Source organism: Moschus berezovskii, chromosome 11 (assembly GCF_049115385.1).
Source record: "Moschus berezovskii isolate FMDL1 chromosome 11, NW_MosBer_1.0, whole genome shotgun sequence".
Taxonomy (NCBI): domain Eukaryota; kingdom Metazoa; phylum Chordata; class Mammalia; order Artiodactyla; family Moschidae; genus Moschus; species Moschus berezovskii.
The window spans coordinates 12740711-12762069 of NC_142470.1; the positions used below are offsets into that span (position 1 = coordinate 12740711).

A 21359-nucleotide genomic window follows, 5' to 3' on the forward strand; every position below is an offset into this window, starting at 1 on the left:
AGTTTCTAAAGACCAAAACTGGACAAAAAGTTTAAAAGAGTGGGGCTATGAGATTGTTAAAGACAAAGAAGTCTTCACAGTAAAATTAAAGACACAAGTTAGGAAGCAAAATTCCAATAGCAGCAGTACTCTGGACTACCTACCAAGGAACCCAGTCCAAACATTTTTGTATCTGTATAAAATCAAGACCCTTTCTATGTAAACTATGATTAAGAAACAGTGGCAAGTCTTTTTTGCTACCTTTTCCCAACATGTCAGCTATTCTTGCCTTGAAAAAAAAGGACTGGAGAGGTATTCAGTCTCTGGATGCAATTTAAGAGTCTGTTTTTAACTTCCTTTTATATTCAGAGTTACTGCTATTGGAACTACAATTCAGTCAAATATTTTAAACTCTTTGTTATACCTGATTCTAGACATCACAAGTGCAATCAAATTCTTTTATTCAAGTCTGCTTTAAGAAGTTTCTTAAAGCACATAAAAAACAATCTAGAACTTAGTTTCAATTAATCTATTTTTTTCAGAACTGGGTAAGATATACTGTATCACATGCAATGAATAAAAGACAGCCTAACTGAACCTAAACTATTTTCCAAGGGGAAGGAGAAATAAATTAAGTAGGCTAGCTAGAGGTTCCTATAACTGATGAAGATATTAGACTCCATGTTTAAGCAATAGTAATTTTAACTGGGAAGGCTATCATTAAAGAGCAAGTTAAACTGAAGACATATTGTACATGCTATGAGGTACTGTTTTTTCTTTGATATATAGGATAAATAAACTCGAGTTTTCTTTGATAGGCTACCTCCACTGTAATATATTCATAAAACATATCACAAAAAGAAACATGTTTGTGTGTTTGTCTTTCATGTTTATACATGTTTATCTTGTATTCTTCCCTTGTTTATAAAGTCTATAAATGTAAGAACTGCCTTCTATTTCCTTAACACTTCCTTCAGTTCAGTTCAGTTCAGTTCAGTAGCTCAGTCGTGTCCGACTCTCCACGACCCCATGAATCCTTAAAGGGTAGGAAAACTAATGCACGACACAACAATGCTGATTTCTAAAAGCTGCTTAAAAATAGCAACCTAACTTATGCTGTGAATAATTAGTACCCAACATTTACCATTTAGATCATTTGTGCACCTTCAATCCAACTTAAAACTTAACTATATGTGAATATATGTGACATAATTTATTCAATAATACTTGTCTCAATTAAGTCTTCTGTTGTTTTTTTTTTTTAAAGACAGTAAATTAATCTGAATGTTTTCATATGGGAAAGATTCAGCAATACCTTTTAAGGTTCCCTAACTTTGGCATCTGAAGAACGTGGTAAAACACAATCTGTTGGGCCCCAGAAGAATACCCGGAGAAGGCAATGGAAACCCACTCCAGTACTCTTGCCTGGAAAATCCCATGGACGGAGGAGCCTGGTAGGCTGCAGTCCACGGGGACGCTAAGAGCCGGACACTTTCACTTTTCACTTTCACACACTGGAGAAAGAAATGGCAACCCACTCCCATTCTCCAGTGGAGAATCCTAGGGACGACGGAGCCTGGTGGGCTGCCGTCTACGGGGTCACACAGAGTCGGACACGACTGAAGCGTCTTAGCAGCAGCAGCAGAATTCCTATTCAGTAGGGCTGGCATAGGTAAAGTTTCCAGGTGATGGTGATGTTGCTAGTCTGGGAACCAACCTTAGATTAATGGTTCATGACTACACAATACAATCACCAATATCACCAGAAAGCACGTCAAAATTAAAATACTGATCCTCCCTCTATTCACTTACCTCCTACCCTAGCAACTAAATTAGTCTCAGAGATAAAGCCTTGGCATATACATTTTAAAGAACCTTCACAGGTGATTTATAAAACAGTTGTCAGGCCAGATGAGGCCAGCAGGGTACAGTTTTTTTCACCCATCCTATAAATGAAGAGCTTAAACCAGCAACTGCTTATCTCTGACTTCCCGTCATAACAGAAAAATAAACCCATTATCAGCAGGGCTTTCTGTTTCTTGCTGCCAACAGCATTCTTAACAGATACCACGATCATCTCTAAAATAAATGTAGTTGCAGCTAAAGCAATCAAGATACTGGTATTAGTGAAAGGGCAGCTATACAGACCAACGAAACAAAATAGAACTCAGAAATAGACCTACACATACATGGCCAATTGTTTTCAACAAAGTTGGCTAGGTAACTCAAGAGAAAGGTAATAAAGTAAAATAAACGGTGCTGAAACTAACCTGACATCAGACACATGCAAAAATTACATCACATACAAAAATTAATGCAAAATGGATTGCAGATCTAAATGTAAATCTGAAAACTGTAATGTTTACAGAAGAAAACACATAGGAGAAAGTCTTTGTGATCCTGGGCCACAAAGATTTCTTAGGACATAGAAAGCATGCATAAAAGAAAAAAAATGAAGTGTACTTTTGTGAATGCTTACAGCTGCATTATTCATAATTGCCAAAAGCTGAGTACAAAGTAAATGTTTATCAAGTGGTGAATGGATAACTTCCATATAGCTATACAATTGAATACCGGCTTGGACAGTAAAGTGTCCACCTACAATGTGGGAGACCCAGGTTCAATTCCTGGGTTGGGAAGATCCTCTGGAGAAGGAAATGGCAACCCACTCTGGTACTCTTGCCTGGAAAATCCCATGGATGGAGGAGCCTGGTGGGCTGCAGTCCATGGTGTTGCAGAGTCGGACGTGACTGAGCGACTTTACTTTCATTTTCAGCAATAAAAAGGAATGAATCACTAATATTACAACATGGATAACACAAAATAATTACTCTAAATAAAAGAAACAGACACAAAAGGCTATATACTGTATGCTTCAATTTACATGGCATTCTGGAAAAGGCAAAACTATAGAGACAGAAATCAGATTGATTGACAGAGGCTGGGAATGGGAAAAACGACAGACTAAAAGAACTGTTAAAGGGTCTTTCCAGAGTAATGAAAATATTCTGCATCTTGATTATGGTCGTTGACTACATAGTAAGAGTTTACATTCATTAAAATTCATAGAATTGTATACCTCAAAGGGCCATATTTTACTGTGTGCAAATTTTACCTCAATACTTTTTTTCCTTTTGGCCATGCCATGCAGCAGGTGGGGCCCTTAGTTCTCCAACCAGGGATCAAACCCACGCCCCCTGTATTGGAAGCTCAAAGTATTAACCAATGGACTGCCAGGGAAGTCTAATTTCTCAACAGACTTGACTTCAACTAGAAAGGGGATAATGATAATAGGAGAGGCTATGCAATGCGGAGGCAGAGGTTATATAGGAAATCTGTTCCTTTTTCTTAATTTTGCTGTGACTCTAAAACTACTCTTCAAAACAAAGGCTATTTTTTAAAAACAGGAAAAAATGTGATTTCTATGAAAGATGAAACTTGAGAACACAACTTCCTTTTCCCTAAAAAGCCTTCAAAAGGTGTTCATCCAGGATTCTGTTTTTGGCAATAACTTCATTTTACAGATTTTCCAATGCCATTTTATCCACTCCAATGATATATGAACAATCCCTAATATGCATCTACAATCCCTCACCCTCTACTGAACAGACACCTTCAGGTAGATACTCCAAACTTACGTGTCAAAACTTTAATCCTCTTCTCATCTTTTTTTTCAATCAATGAATTGCACTACTATCCATCCACTCAGTGACCAAATGAAGGATTACAGTCATCCTTCGTCCCTCTCACTCACACACTACTCACGAATCCTACTGATCCTTGCTCAATTGTGCATTTTTCTCCATCTCTCTGCAAAGTTAACACCATAGGAACCTCTGTGGATTTACATAAGCATACTGGAAAGGTAGTGGTTTCCATGCCTTCTTTCTCCTCTCTATCATTCATTTGGCCAGTCAAGCTACAACTGCAAATCTTACTTCTCATCAAGCACTGCCTTATTTTTAACCTATTCCATGTTTCCTCAATGTCCTTAAGACAATGCCCCAAATCATTTCTGTCTTCTATGAGTTTCTCACAACCCTGTCTAATTCCCTAATTACCTTCTCATCTCTTAGCAGTCACATCAAGCCACTCAAATTCCCCAAGACACATCACAAACTTTCTAACATTTAAGCTTTGCATAGATTGTTCCCTTTCCTGAAAAACCCTCTCGCTTGCCTTTCTACTCTTAAACACCAAGCTTAAATTCGGTTACCTCCTCTGAGACCTTAAGCCTCATATACGGGGTTTAATCATTCCCTTTTCAGGGAGTGCATTGCTACATAGTTGAGAGAATATCTGCTTAGTGGGCCCCTTCAGCCAGACTGGGCTTTATTAGATAGCAGAGACTCTCTTAAATTATCTTTATATTCTCAAAGCCTGGTGAGGTGATAGGTACAAAATGTATCTACAATACATGTTTAATGAAATGAACTTTATAAATGCCAAAAATAAAAACCAAAGTATTATTTTATCTAATCTAGATAGTCTATAAATTTTGGTTTTTGTGACAGTTAAGTGGTGTTGGAGAAGACTCTTGAGAGTCCCTTATACTGCAAGGAGATCCAACCAGTCCATTCTAGAGGAGATCAATCCTGGATGTTCATTGGAGGGACTGATGCTAAAGCTGAAGCTGCAATACTTTGGCCACCTCATGCGACGAGTTGACTCACTGGAAAAGACTCTGATGCTGGGAAAGGTTGGGGGTGGGAGGAGAAGGGGACGACGGAGAATGAGATGGCTGGATGGCATCACCGACTCGATGGACATGAGTTTGAGTGAACTCCGGGAGTTGGTGATGGACAGGGAGGCCTGGTGTGCTGTGATTCATGGGGTCGCGGAGAGTCGGACACGACTGAGCGACTCAACTGACCTGAACTGAACTGAAGCAAATCTGAATGATTTATTTTAGCTCTGTTAACTACTTAAAACAAAAACAAATAACATCATTTCCTATCATTAGGAATGTCCTTAAGGTTTTACTGTAAGAATACTGGGCAGGACCAAATATCAATAGCATGTTACAAAGGTCCATACAGTCAAAGCTATTTTTTCCAGTAGTCATGTACAGTTGTGAGAGTTGGACCATAAAGAAGGTTGAGCATTGAAGAATTGATACTTTCGAACTAAGGTGCTGGAGAAGATTCTTGAGAGTCCCTCGGACAGCAAGGACACCAAACCAGTCAATCCTAAAGGAAATCAACCCTGAGTATTATTTAAAGGACTGATGCTGAAGCTCCAATACTTTGGCCACCTGTTGTGAAGAGCTGACTCACTGGAAAAGACCCTGATGCTGGGAAAGACTGAAGGCAAGAGGAGAAGGGGACAAAAGAGAATGAGATGGCTGGATGGCATCTGACTCAATGAACATGAGGTCTGAGCAAACTCTTGGAGACAGTGAAGGACAGGGAAGCCTGGCATGCTGCAGTTGATGGGACTGCAAAGAATTGGACATGACTTAGCGACTGAATAACAACAAAACACAATTATCTAAAGTCCAAAAAACACTTCTAACTTAATTTAGTCCAAATATAAAAATAAGAAAGCAAAGCAGATATGCATAGAAAACTAAAGGTCATGAATTGGTTTGTGTTCATCTCCATGTAATCTTTAAGTAGAGGAGGGGAGAGTTGTTTAAAACATTCCTGAATCGAAAGAAAAAATACATTTAAGCATGAAGTAGCCAAACAGACATAGATGTCTGCAAGGACAGAGACTGCTCAGTGAGTGAGTTATTTATAATTCTACTTATATAGTACAGGAAAAAATTTGGAACAAGAATTGGCTTGTGGCACAACTTGAGGGGGCACCATTCACATCACGGTCTATGTGAACAGCATCAGGCTGGGAGTGCACAGGGTATAGCCTATGCAACTACACTCAGTAGTCCTACTTGGGCTCCACAGTAAGACAAATCTGAGTTGGGGACATGCCTCTGACACTAACTCTGGTGGCTATGGGCAAATTAACCCCTGGGAGCCACAACTGTCCCATCTCTAAAATGAGAATGTTAATACCTATCTCACAAGACTGCTGTGGTTCAATGATATGATCTCTGGACACTCATTATATACATTAGAACCACTGAATCATGTGATTTTTATAGGGACTGTCTCATTTCTCACATCATGGTACCTGCCAACTAGTAAGCATCCAATAAGTATATCCCTATCCAACTCTCAGCTATTTTTAAATAAACTCTGGTCCACCTACTGGAGGTGAGATAAAAAAAAAAAAGCAAATAATAACTTTAATAATTCTTCCACTTTCCTTGGTCTTAAGAAAACTAAGGACACACCTACTATTTATGTGCAAAAGAAGCATTAATGGAATAACACCTGTCATTTCTAAATAATATCAAATAAAGGTAGTATCTTAAGTGGCAGAATTGGCCACTTGAGAGCAAAACTGCATTAGGGAACCTACGGACAAAATGTTCCAAAGGCAATATCCAGAGTCCTTGCTGAATTGTTAACTACTCTATGAAAAACTTTTTCTTCTTCAGGCAACAATTACGTTCTCATATAACTCTGCTTATGTCTATATTCTAGCACTTGATGAATTCTGTCATGGTGATATATTTACTTCAGTGTCTATCCAACCACCATTCTGATCCCCTTAATTAAACTGTGTGTTCATGGTTCAGTAACTTTGCTTGAATAAAAGAGATGCATTTTAGAGGACATGATCAACTGACTCTAAAACAATTTCAGAAACGGAGTCAGAAGATTAATTCAGGCAGTACTAAGTAAGCAGTGACTTCTGTATCTGCTAACTTCTTTAATAAAGTTTGGCAACTCTTTTCCAGCCAACATGTCAGCTGGATTTTTCTAGAAGAAAACTCTATGAACATTAAAAAGCTTAAAAAATTATCTAACTGAACTTTCTGCCTCCGAAGTACTAGCTCATCAATGTACCCTCAACCAACAGCATCTTTGGCTAAGAGCTAAAGGGTGCAGGATTCCTACAAGAGACAAGGTAGAGAAATGCAACATTTTCTGAATTTATGGAAAATTCTCAGATTGTGATGTGAGCTGTCAGAAAATTTCATAAAGAAAAATATCTGTGTTTTTTGACTACCCCATCACATACAGTTTTCCTTTAAAGGACTAACTCTCTCAAAGAAGTCTTCCCTGACTCCTCCCCCAAGCTAGGATAACTTTCTGCCTGCTTTGTTCTATAGCATCCTTCTGTTAACCTCTACCATGGTACTGACCTAATTAAACTGATGTTGAAAATTAGATATGGCTACAAAATCTCTACACCTCCTTCACCAAAAAGTACAGTCTAGTTCTCTAAACCGGTGAAATCTGGACTGGCCTTGTGACTTGCTTTTCTACCACAAAAGAATGTGGTAGAGGTGACACCATGTAACTTATAAGCCTTGGATTTAAAAGAGGCCTTACAGCTTTCACATCTGCTCTAAGACCACTATGCTGGGAAGAAGCCTAAATTGAAAACCACATAGAAAGAGAGACCCAGTCAAGCCCAGTGCCCAGCCAACACACCAGCTGAATGAAGTCGCATTAATCCAAATGTGCTGTGTTGTGCTTAGTCGCTCAGTCGTGTCCAACTCTTTGTGACCCCACAGACCCCACCAGACGCTTTTGTCCATGGGATTCTCCAGGCAAGAATACTGGAATGAGTTACCATGCCCTCCTCTGGGGGATCTTCCCAACCTAGGGATCGAACCCAGGTCTCCCACATTGCAGGTGGGTTCTTTACAGTCTGGGCCACCAGGGAAGCCAAATAAGGCCAGCAAAACACCCAGTCAATCCACAAAATCATGAGAATAAATTGTTTCTCAAGCCACTAGTTTTTGAGTTACTTGTTACAAAGACTAGTAGAAATGATCCCAACATTTTTAACCACTGTCATCTACCCTAAGCTGTAGAATGGTTATCTAAGCTGTAACCATCTTGAGGACATGAACTAGGTCCTATTCATCTTCTCATTCAGCTAGTTAAGAATTACTCTTTGGCTGTAATGTTCTGCAGTTTTACTGTCATCAGTTCAATCGCTCAGTCGTGTCCAACTGTTTGCGACCCCATGGACTGTAGTAGGCCAGGCCTCCCTGTCCATCACCAACTCCCAGAGTTTACCCAAACTCATGTCCATTGAGTCGGTGATACCAGCCAACCATCTCATCCTCTGTCATCCCCTCCTCCTCCTGCCCTCAATCTTTCCCAGCATCAGGGTCTTTTCAAATGAGTCAGCTCTTTGCACCAGGTGGCCAAACACTGTCATAGTGGTTGGGATTCATTCTGATTTCTAAGCTGAGAGTTTACATATCATCACTTTTAGAAAATATTCCACTGTTATGTTAATTTCCTTTCCCTCATTCTATTTTTGGTCACGCTGCACAGTGTGCAGGATCTCAGTTTCCTAACCAGGAAAAGAACCCCTGCAATGGAAGTGCAGTCCTAACCACTGAACCACCAGGGAATTCCCCCTCCCTCATTCTAAAGGAACCCTTAGATAATTGTTGGTTCTTTGTATCCCAGTCTCCATATTTCTTAATTGCTTTTTCTTATTTTGCCATCTTGCAATGCTATTTTCTGTAATTTTCTCAGAATTTTGTGGGTAACGTTATCTGTTGTACCTTTAATTTCACTGAGTCTAATTTTCATTTGTAGACGTTCTATTTTTCGTTTGCTCGGAATATTAAAATCTTTTGTAATTTTGTCCTTTTTTAATGTTTCCAAAATTTTCTTTAAATTTTAGTCATTTTAATATGCCCACCTTAAGGTTACAGCTAATAATTCAAATGCCAGTTTTGGTTTGCTGACTCTTGCTTGTGATGAATTGTCCTTTGTAAACTCTGAATTGTGCACTATTCTTTATCAGAGTTATCTGTGGGAATACTATGCGGCCTGGGTGGCAAGCAAGTCCCTCCACAGTTTTACAATTGATCCTGTCAGGTGCCCAAAAGGAATTCTTAACCCAGGAACATGAAGGTAGTATAAATTCAAGCCCCAAATATACATGAAGGCAAGTCTATGGGTACAAATTCTCAACAAGACTCGCCTCCAAATCAGTATTGAAGTTAAGACACAGACGCTTCTGTGTCTTATTTTCTTCTGTGTGTTATTTTCCTCCTGTGACTGTAAGCAGTTAATTATATTTCAAGTAATACCCTTTTTAGGATGGATCTCCTGAGGGTGCTTTATAAAGGAAATCTCAGTTCCAAAACCCATCTCTGTAAAATCCAAGGCTTTCATGTATTTTGGAGTTCCTTTATTAGGTATACATTATCAGACCTTCCTGGTGGACTGACCCTTATAAGATTATAAAGCGTTCATTTCATCTCCAGTAACACAGAAGGAAATGGCAACCCACTCCAGTGTTCTTGCCTGGAGAATCCCAGGGACGGGGGAGCCTGGTGGGCTTCCGTCTATGGGGTCGCATAGAGTCGGATACGACTGAAGTGACTTAGCAGCAGCAACACTGTTTTAGAGTCTCCATTGCCTAACATCACCGTAATCATTTTCTTTGATTGCTGTTAACATCAACTTTTCTCATCTATTTAAATCTATCTATATCTTTGAATCTAAGATGGGTCTCCTAGATGTTTTATCCAATGCTGACAATTCCTACTTTTTGATCATATTGCTAATCCATTTAATGTTATTACTGATATAACTAATAATAGTTCAATTTAGGTGTGCCGCTTTACTTTTTATTTATCTGTCTGATATTTTTCCTTCCTTTATTCTTTTACTGCTTTATTTAGAAAATAACTTCCTAATGTAGCACTGACACTCCTTTAACATTATACATATATGCATATGTATGTGTAAACACATAAACATACACACATGCATGCACACCACTGCAGTGGTGCACCTTTGGATTCTTAGTCTTCTTCCCCATCTCACTGTCCCTCCCCCAGGCAATCACTGTCCCACTTTTTATGACTGAAGATTAGCTTTGCATTTTGTAAATTTATATATAAATGAAATATATAGTATGTGCTTTTATTCATGGAGGAGAAGATGTCTGTAATCTCTGACCAAAATCTCCTTTTCTTCTACCACCAATGCCCACCTCTGGGCAAAACCATTTTACTCAGTTTCTATAGTTTGGCTTTTTAATTTCCACATATAAATCACAGAATGTGGGATATGTTGTGTTTCCATATTTGTTTCTTTCATGATGTTTTCTGATTTCCCTTTTATTGTTTGAGTGGTTGCATTTATTTTTTGACCAACCACTGGTTGGTTAGTAGTATGTTGTTTAATTTCCACATATTTGTAGATTTTCAAGTTTTCCCCCTTTTGTTGACTTTTAATTTTATACCACTGTAGTCAGAAAAGATAACTGGTATGATTTCAGTCTTGTTAAACTTGCTAAGATATGCTTTGTGACCTAACATATACTTGTTTTGAAATGGTGCTTTTCTTTCCATGGAATAACTTTTCATCTCTTTACATGATACACGGATAAGTCTATGTGTGTCCTTAAAGTTGAAATGAGTCTCTCATAGGTAGCACACAGTGTGGTCTTTTTCTTGTTTTTAATATATTCTGATATTGTCACTTGATCGGAGAATTTAATTCATTTGCGTTTAAAACAATTACTGAGAGGTAAGAACTTACTAATATGTTATTGTTTTCTGGCTGTTTTACAGGTCCCTTATTCCTTTCTTCTTCTCGTTATCTTCCCTTGTGAATTGATGATTTTCTATAGTGGTATACTTTCTAAAGCGGTATCCCTTCTTTTAATCTTTTGTGTTTATTGTGGGTTATTAATTTGTAACTATCATGATATTTACATATAACATTTTACAGGATATAACAGTATATTTTATTGGTTACAACCTAACTTCAATCCCATACAAAGCTCTACCTTTTACTTCCCCAAACATTGTTTTTGATGGCACAATTTAAATTTCTACATTATATATTCATTGTAGCTATAGCTAATTTTAATACCTTTGTCCTTTAACTTTTAATCTAGATTTAATCAACACACCACATTACAGTATTGAGACTATACTGATTTTGACCATATACTTACCTTTTCCAGTGTATTTTATATTTTCATATTACTAACTAGTGTCCTTTCAGCACTTTATTAAGGTCTAATGATCAACTCCCTCCATTACAAGTATTTCCCACTTTCTAAAACTTTGAATTATGCCATTTTGCTTTCTTAGAAGGCCTACATTAGTACCTGTTTTTGCTAACTGAAAGAAACCTGAAGATGACTTTTGCTTTTATGAAAAAAGCAACTACTGTACTAGGTAGATCCTTTATATAAGAAAAGTGGTAAAACAAACTTTTAGAAAGCAGGGGATACTCTACTATATGCCATTTCAGCTTACAAAGTATCACAGGAACATCCTACTTTCAGATAGAGGGGGAAACCTGTCATCCTTCTCCTTTTTTTTTTTTTGGCCATGACATGTGGCTTGCACGACCTAAGTTCCCTAACTAGGGACTGAATCTGCACCCTGGGCAGTGAAAGTATGAAATCCTAATCACTGGAGCATTAGGGAATTACCTTTCCTTCATTTCTGAAGGACAGTTTTGTCAACTAAAGTATTCTTGGTTGGCAGTTTCTTTCCTTGAGTATATCATCCCATTCTCTTCTAGCTTGCAAGGTTTCTGCAGATAAATATGCTAAAAACCTTATTGGTGGTGATGGTGGTGGGCTGTTTCCTTGTAATATGAGAAGCTTTTGTTCTTCTAGTTGCTTTAAACTTTTTTCTTTTTTAAAATATTTATTTGGTTACACGGGGTCTTAGTTGTGGCATGCAGGATCTTTAGTTGCAGCATGTGAGGTCTAGTTCCCTGACCAGGAATTGAACCCAGGACCCCTGCATTGGCAGAGCGGCATCTTAACTGCTGGACCACCAAGAAGTCCCTGTCTTTAATTTTAAAGCCTTATTGTAATGTATCTTGGAGAGGCACTTGGGGTTGATATCTGGGGGGAGCCTATAAAGTTCATGAATTCAGATATCCCAACCTCTCCCCGAATTTTGGAAGTTTTCAATCAATATGTCTCTAAAGAAGCTTTGTGCACATTTCTCCCTTTCTTGTCCTTCTGGGACTCCAGTAATGCATAAGTTGATTACTTTAGTGATAATGTGACACTTCACACAGGTTTTCTTCACTCATTGTTTTCATTTTCCCTGTTTTCAAACTAGAGAGTTTCAAGCAATCTGTCTTATACTACACAGTATTTTCTTCCATGTGATCCGTCTGTGGATGCCCTCTACTGCATTTGTTTTCCCTAAGACGATGAATGCTCCAGTGTGTAGGTTCTTCCAATCCTGCATAATCTGGTTGACTTTTGGCATGTGCTCACTAGCTATTTGCAAAAAATCACACTTATTCAGGGCTGCTCAGGGAGGCAGTCACAGGGTAAGGACATGTTTGAGTGAGGTGTGTGGAGTTTAGTGGTGCCCATGAGCCAGTTGGAGAACTTGTACAGGAGTCGACCCCGGTGGCTCATGGGTGGGTTTCCTGATGGAGTCCCCAAAGCAGTTAGTAGCATCCATGCCCCTTTGATATGTTCGATTCCCAACCTTGGCTACTGTTCTTCCAGTACGGCTGTCGATCCTCAGATTGTATAGTTTATGACTGAGTATTTGGATGATGTGAGAAAGAAATGGGCCTTTTTGGTGTGTCCCACAAAGCCATGGAAGTCAGGTGCTCAATCATACAGTCTCACTTTTCCCCATGGAAGAAATCATGAGCTGACTAGCTGCTGGCACTGAGCTGTGCCACCCAACGTGTGGTGAAGTGACACACACAAAATCAAACTGTTCATCACCTTCAGTGGGTCCAATCTTGGATGCTTTTGCCCCAACAATGTGTGGGAACTTCTCCATTGGATTCTTGAATGTCCATGAAGGCACTCGCATCCATTAGTGTCTACACTGGTGTTCTTTGAGGGCAGGATGGTAGAAACTCTTGTACTGCCATTTTGATAACATTTTGCTACATTAAGTCTTCCTTTTGCCAGTTTAAATTTATTGTGGGGCTTCTCTAGTGATGTGTTCATTTCACTTATTGTGTTCTTCCATTTCAGAATTTCCACTTGGTTCTTTTCAATTTGTAGTTTACTATCTTCGTCATGATATTTTCTATTTGATTTGCCATTGCCATCACACTTCATTTCTTTAAGCATGATTTCTTTAGGATGTTCACTGAACATTCTAATAATGGCTACTTTCAGAGTTTGCATATTAGATCCAACATGTCACTCTGCCTTTAACAAATGATGTGTGGGTAATGATTGTGTGCCTCACAACTCTGCGCTGGAAACTAGACTGTTTTAGAAAATACGTGTTCCAGTTCTCGGTACTGGTCTCCGTGCTCTGGGGCTTTTTATTTGTTTTACACTTGTTTATTTAGTGACTGGCTGACTTATTTTAGTAAATGTTATTCCCCTAATTCCCACGGTGTTAAACCTTTGACACTGCTCCTCTGGGGTGATTTGCCCTCATTCATCCTGGGGTAGCAGCTCCAATAAGATGCCCTGTCTCTATGACCACATGTAGAAATTAAGCTCCACTAACTGTGGCTGATTTGCTCTGTAATTCTCAACAATCCTCTCAGGCAATAAACTGCTCCACAGAACCAACCAATCAAATTAGGTTACTTTGATGGTAGAGTTCTAACGGTCAGCGTTTGAGATCTGGCCCTCCCTATTACAGGTGGTCTCCTCCCAGCAAGCCTGAAGTTAAACCTGTATGTCCAATTACTCTAACAATCTCTTCCCAATTACTTTTCACTACCACCTCCACTGTTTTTGAGAGTACCCTTAGGCTTGAATTTCTCTATACTCTGTTGTAAACAAAGTCAGCTCCTTTGGGAAGAGATTATGAGCTGTGTTGTGGCAAAATCTCTGGGCTACAGCTCTGAATTTGTGAGTGTAGACAATGGCATACTTCTGAGCAACACTCCATTTCCAAAGGATGAGTATTTGGTAGGTGTGGGAGGTAGTGCAGTAGTCTCTGGTGTTCTTAACTTGCCACTATTAGTATGGAACCACTACCTTACATGCTAGAGCCAGGTTAAGGGCAACTGGGCTCTCAGTATTCTCAGCAGCACTGTGACCTAAGTAGACTTTTCACCCCAGAAGCAAGGTGTGGGCAAAAGAAGGCAGCCATTACCACTCAGCCACACTTGACCAGCAAAAGGCAGATAGAGGCAGGATGGGGAATGCTCTCATACTGCTCTTCCCTGAAGACAGCCCTACTCCAAGGGAACTGTGGGGAAAGGAAACCCTATTTTCTTGATAGCACCAATCTAGAATGGAGTTACAATCTTGCTCAGTTGGGAGAAGTGTTAGTCCCACAGTCGTGTCTGACTCTTTGCAACCCCATGGACTGTAGCCAATCAGGCTTCTCTGTCTGTAGAATTATCCAGGCAAGAATATTGGAGCGGGTAGCCTACCCTTTTCTCCAGAGGATCTTCCAGACCCAGGAATCGAATTCGGGTCTTCTGCACTGCAGGCAGATTCTATACCGTCTGAGCCACCCAGGCAGCCCTCAGGTATGAGAGGTGATGGAAAAACAAGTCTTGGTTCAAATACCACAGTTTCTTTCCCAAAGTTTAGTAAAAAAGCTTTGAATAAATGTTTCTTCAATTGCTGCATGGCCTTTAGAACATTTCCAGATGTTAATTAAAAAAAGAGTGTTACCAATTTCCCTGGGGAGTGGGTACAGAGCTCACGCCATCCATGCTGTCTCTCTCAGTCCAAAGTCCTAAGTTCTACAAAGTTCTACACGATCCAGTTCCTACACATCATCGTATCTCATACTTTAGCACTTTTTATTTACTTTACTCATTCTGCTCTAATCTCTATCCTAAAAAGGGTGGTTTTCCTTAGAATCTTTTTTATTTTCTGTTCCCTGTGGCAAATTCTTTCTTCACATTTCTCCATGAACAAGTTCTTTCTCATTTCATTCAGATCTCAGCTCAAATGTCATTTCAAGACATTCTCCAAAACTGTACACCTGCCATTCACTCTTTACCAATGTATTCTGCTTTGATTTTCTTCAAACCACCTAAATTTACTTAACATTCACTTTCCTATTTGCTTAGGGTCTGTTTCCTACATTTGATTAAAAGCTCTAGGAGAGCAGCGGACCTTGCTTGTCTTATTTGCTACTGTATGTCTAGTATTTAGAACAGAACTTGGCACAAAGTCAATACTCAATAAATACTTGTGGTATAAAAAACAAACAGAAATCAAAGTATTTTTAAAGCTACTTACATTTTAAATGACATTAACAGGTAATCTGTTTTTATTTATATCCAAAAAGAGCAGAAACAGTAACAGAGTATGGAAGAAGATATACAGGGATCTATTTTGCTGAGAAAACAAACAGAAATGGCCAAAAGCCAGGAATTTTAAGTCCTGTTTTAGTAATTCTAAAACTTATTTTTATAAATAGCAGTGCTGACCTGCCACTGCCTTTACACTACATATAAAAGGCGCAAAAGAATCACCTCTAACTCAATGGTAATATGAAAACAAAACTAAAATAACAAATGCTTATACTATGATCACTAGTTTTTACACAGAGATAACAGATTTAGAAGCTAATCAAATTGAAAATTTCTAATCAGATATATTTGTAATTAAAACTCTTTAGCATTAAAAAAAGGATATTATTTCCATGTTCTCACTATCACTCCATATACCTTCCTATTAAGGCCAAGTTTTGCTATGACTTAGCAAGGCGAAGCAAAAGGAACTTAGGTTATGGAGTTTTACCTTGAGTCCTGTTTTCTCGTCATCACTTCCATTATTTGTAGATGGTGTCTCATCTCCTTGCCTGGAAACCAAGACAAAATCTTCACTATTAAGAGTAGACACAGAGTCTGAGGAGACACTGATTTTTCCAACAGAAGCCTTGTCATCCATGACTCAAGAATGAAGTTCAACTCATGAATGATTAAATATTTTTAAAATGCCTGAAAAACAAAAACCATAAAGATACTCATATAGAATGTCTGCCAGATATTCAATTATGTTCTAAGTTTTACAAATTACACATGGAAAAACTTAAATTAAAAAAAAAAAAAAAAAACTTTAAAAATATTTTCCAAAGACTTTTGTTACTTACAGGTTAGTCTTTTTTATTCCATATATAAGGGAATTCGATGAAATTCAGGGCCAAGGTAGTTCAGATTTCAAAATATAAATAAAAACATTCCCTTGAGAATAACTCTGCCTACCTACACTGATTTCTTCGGCATTCTGGTAACTATTCTTTTCAGAGAACATAAAAAGTACTACACTTACTGTCTATCCTTTTCTTTGTAAAGCTGCACAAACAAATGAAATTGAAAGCACTTAGGACAATAAACATGCATGCAGGACAGTAAGGTTTTCCTAACATTGCTGATAACTTACACTAATAACATGTTTTAAGAAACAAAATTTCATATTAAGCCCAAAGAAAAATAAATTCAGGGCAAGCATAAATTTTAGAGCAGGGAAATACTGTATGTAGCAAGAAATCAGAGGTCTATTAAAAACTCAATAATCCCACCCCACAGTTTCTTAGAACCCAACTCAAAATGAACATTATCAATAGAGAAGTTTCAGGCCAAAAAATTTCCAGCAAGAAGCAGAAAAATGTGTCATTTATGAAAATCCATTCAATTATTTATTGATTCATGGAATAAAACTCAAACTCATCTATCATTTAAAAATCTGGTTCTGCATATTTTGTGGCAATGTTCCCATTTGGTTGCCAAAACAACCAAAGAACAAATAATACAACACTATACTCAGCTTTAACCAATAAACAAAACTCGCTCTTTAAAAAAGTTGCTTTCGCAGTATGCTCATCTTATACACCTCAGAGGTAAAAATTCTGAGAATTTGTTTATTACAGAAGAGGTCCAGATCTATGTTTTGGATTTTTAATTGAACGTATATTTATTGAGCAATACACCATATGCCAAGCACTATTTTTCCCTCAAAAGCTAACATCTGGCTAAGCACCTGGCAGCAAAAACTACACAATCTCTGAATACTATAGTTGGAAGAAAACTTAGCAGTTATCAGTACTGTTAAACAGATAAGGAAATGGCAACCCCAAGAGTTGTAGGGTCATTTAATCGGGTATAACTAAAGCTTAAACCCTGGACTCCTTGTTGCTTTCTATTTAAGCTGATTTCCTTCTTTAAAGGCTCGACATTTCATAGGACTATATCTAAATGCATAATGTAGCATAGAGATGATTCAAATGTACTTCTGAAAACTTTAAAAAATGCAGTCCTGCTTCATTCATGCAATGAATATTTCCCAAGTTTCTAGTTTATAAAGAACAAAATATTCTAAACAAGAAAAATTAGATTCTAGCCCAAAAGCAATTTATAATTTGGTAGAGAACAGAGGGATATTGAACAAGTTAATAGGTACTGATTTAGGGTAAAGAAAACTATGTAAACATGTTGAAGAGTTAAGAAATATAGTAGAGGAGGAAATGTCTTTGCTGAGGATATATATTTTAATCCCTTGAGGTGTCGGCCCTCATAGGATCTTCTTCCTAAAGTGCTTCCCTAGCTTCAGTACTCAGTCAACTCCAAATAATCATTCGTGACCTAATAACCCTCCTTTTCCAAGAAGCCTGCCCAGTCTCTCCCCAGAGTCAAAAGCACTGCCCGCCTCATTTCTGTTCCCAGAGCAGTTTTACATTTTAACAGTACCTATTATATTGTGTTAAAATCTGACGTTGAGTTCCCTCAACATCAAACTTAATACTCACGTATCTGTTTCACAGATTAGGAAATTGAGGCTTAGAGAGATGGTATAATTTGTTCAAAGCAAAGCCAAAAACTTTCATTTAGATGGCAGTGTTTTCCCATGTGACACATCTGGGCCTTGTTCCACAACACTATCAGATAAAGGAGTCTCTATCTTTTTTAGAACTTGTCCTTTAGGTAAGGTTTTCATGCTTAATTAGCCTTTTTTCCATATTTTTAAAAATGTTACTAACAGTAAGATAGCAGCTGCTGCTGCTGCTAAGTCGCTTCAGTTGTGTCTGACTCTGTGCAACCCCATAGACCGCAGCCCACCAGGCTCCTCCGTCCCTGGGATTCTCCAGGCAAGAACACTGGAGTGGGTTGCCATTTCCTTCTTCAATGCAGGAAAGTGAAAGTGAAGTCGCTCAGTCGTGTCCGACTCTTAGCGACCCCATGGACTGCAGCCCACCAGGCTCCTCCATCCATGGGATTTTCCAGGCAAGAGTAGTGGAGTGGGGGGTGCCACTGCCTTCTCCGAAGATAGCAGAGGGCCTGGAAAAGTTTTGTAAAGCAATAATCTCAGAAACACTGACAACTTTCTACAATATTCTAGACTCAAAAATAATATACTTTGGTATTTACACTACGGAACTGAGAAGATTTGGCAGGCTCCAAGTTCAACCTATTTTCTTTGAGGAGGTGACAGGAAAGTACACTTTATAAGATACTTTACTGTTTGTTTTGGCACCTGAAAGTAACTGAATCACTCAGGAGGAATGAGATTTATCAAAACACTAAGCAGTACAGGATGGGTTATATAATAATGCTCCCCTTCTCTAGCCTCCATGGGCAGAAGTGAAGAGGCAGTCCACAAGCTCCAAGGATTCTAGATAAGACCACCCCACCCTCCCCTGGTCTCCACAACAAAGAGGTACCCCAGAACTTCATATACTCCTGGAAAAATTCTAGAGTATTCACAATCTCTGTCTTGAAACCATAGAAACTAATTTTGTTGTTCTTCATCCCTACTTACACCAGTTACCACAAGAAGCTCCCTACTCTAATTCTCATGGACACTAAAGAACAAACTTCCTCCCCCCAGACACCCTACACTACCATCCCTCTTCCTATTTTTCTCCATACCACCTATCAATATTTGACACACTTACTTTGTAATCATAATTTGTTTTTAAATATCATGTAAGTGTAAGGGCAGGGATTTCTGCCTGTTTCATCAGCTGCTGTAGCCCTAACAAGTGAAAGAATAGCTGGCCACAGTAGGTGCTCAAATGTGTACTAAAGAAATAGGATAAATGGCAAATAAAATACGTAAGATAACAAGAGCCACCCAATGAAAAAGGCAAGAGCAGCTTTTATAACTGACAGTAAGAACAGAAGTCATTATTTATGATGCTTAGAGTAAACAGTTAAGTTAGAAAAGAATCCAAGTTAGTATGCTGGTTCTATCACTGAATAATAGTGTAAGCTTGGTCATACCAAGCCCCAGTTTCCGTAAATGAAAATGGTGTACTACCTACCTCACAGAGTCATTATAAAAATTACCCTCTGTAGCACTGACATATATACCCTACCATGTGCGAAACAGCTAGTGGGAAGCTGCTGGTATAACAAGGGAGCTCAACTCGGTGCTTTCTGACAACCAGAAGGGCTGGGATGGGCGGATGGGACAGGGAGTGGGAGAGAGGCTGAAAAGGGAGGGAATATATGCATACTTCTAGCTGATTCATGTTGTACAGCAGAAACCAGGACAACACTATAAAGCAATTATCTTCCAATTAAAAAACACTGAGGAATAGATATATGTATATCCAAGAGCCAACTGCTATTGAAGGATGGTCAAGAGTCTTGATTATGGCCAGTTCTTTTCCATTGCACTCTTTCATGAACTGGAGAGTGAAACCAACTCCTAGTTTTAAAAGAACTAACAAATATCAACAGCTTTTGGTAATTTAGGAAACAACATTCTAACACTTCTAGTTGCAGTCTAATTTGAAAGTGAAAGTGTTAGTTGCTCAGTCGTGTCCGACTCTTTGCAGCTCCACCGACTGTAGCCCAACAGGCAAGAATACTGGAGTGGGTTGCCATTCCCTTCTCCAAGGGATCTTTCCAACCCAGAAATCGAACTGGCTCGCCTGCATTGCAGGCATATTCTTTACCATTTGAGCCACCAGGTCAGTATCTAACTTTTTTATACTTAGAGAAGACTCTTGAGAATCCCTTGGACTGCGAGGAGATCCAACCAGTCCATTCTAAAGGAGACCAGCCCTGGGTGTTCATTGGAAGGACTGATGCTGAAGTTGAAACTCCAATACTTTGGCCACCTCATGCAAAGAGCTGACTCACTGGAAAAGACTCTGATGCTGGGAGGGATTGGGGGCAGAAGGAGAAGGGGACGACAGAGAATGAGATGGCTGGATGGCATCACCGACTCGATGGACATGAGTTTGAGTGAACTCCGGGAGTTGGTGATGGACAGGGAGGCCTGGCGTGCTGTGATTCATGGGGTCGCAAAGAGTCGGACACGACTGAGCAACTGAATTGAACTGAACCATAAAAGAATACTTCGTATCTCTGTGTAACACTTTAGAGATTACTAAAATATACACCTTCATCTCATTTTATCATCCTAACAACTCTGCATCTGGGAGGCACTCAGTTTGTCTCCCTTTATGTAAGTGATGAGCCTAGACCCTTACAACACGTGCAGTTAGCAAAAGGGCCAGGTTGGTGAATACTAGCGCAGGGATGCTTTATTCTATCTCCTTTAATAAGTCAAGTAACTTAAAATGATTAGTAATTTTACTTAATTATGCAACCTCATGCATCAAAACCAAAGGTCCAGTTATGTTATAGTCCCCTCTGTACCACAGCGACAACTCTCTGCTCAACCATGCACTTTTGCAAAGATTGCAGTATAAAACGTACCTCAATCTTGTTGAATGAACAAAGATTCATTTTCATTCTCAACCTCCTCTTAAAACTATAAATCTGCTAAAGAGGAGTGAAAAGGTAAAGAACTAGCCATGATAAGTGCTCTTTTGATAGTTCTTCAAAAGCAGTCAGCTCTTGGATAACCAGTGCTTACTTTTTAAAAAACTTGAACTTTTGGACAGAATATCATCAGATATTTGTATTTTTCTAACATCATTCACAGCAGTAACATAAACAGTGAACTTGAAGTGGTATGGATTTGCCAATGTGCAATTAGTAGAGCAAAAATCACCTCCCAATAAGTGACCTACCAAACCTGATAAAAGAGATGTGAGTGATACTTGTAATTGAACTTGACATGCTTGAGACAAATAAAATGTGCTTGTTTCTGGCCACTAGTCCAAGCACTCCAGTTCATTTTTATTTCCTTGGTTTTCCTGACATTCTTCCTGAAGGGGTATTAGCTCCTCCTCCACTTCAATAGGACTCCCCACTCTCACCGAGCAGTTCCTCTCAAAATCTGGCTACTGTAACTCTCACCAACCCTTACTAAACCTCTTCTTTTAAAAACTGAATTCAAACCTTGTTTATGTGATGGGTATTTTAATACTCTGAGCATCCGAATGGATATTCAAAAAAGGAAAAAATACATATATGTGTGTGTACAGACAAACATACATATATAAAACAAATAAAAATCAACAATACAAA

At 38.7% G+C, this 21359-nt stretch overlaps 1 protein-coding gene across 4 annotated transcripts in view; it reads right to left on the reverse strand.

Moving 5' to 3' along the window:
* The window catches only part of RABGAP1 (RAB GTPase activating protein 1), a 177700-nt gene that overhangs the window by 132980 nt on the left and 23361 nt on the right, over window positions 1-21359 (reverse strand). For all 4 annotated transcript variants that reach the window (XM_088841159.1, XM_055399559.2, XM_055399557.2 and 1 more), the window contains one exon: window positions 15715-15914. In XM_088841159.1, the coding sequence (XP_088697285.1) occupies window positions 15715-15864 (150 nt within the window). In that variant the 5' untranslated portion in view covers window positions 15865-15914. The remainder of the gene's footprint in view (window positions 1-15714; window positions 15915-21359) is intronic.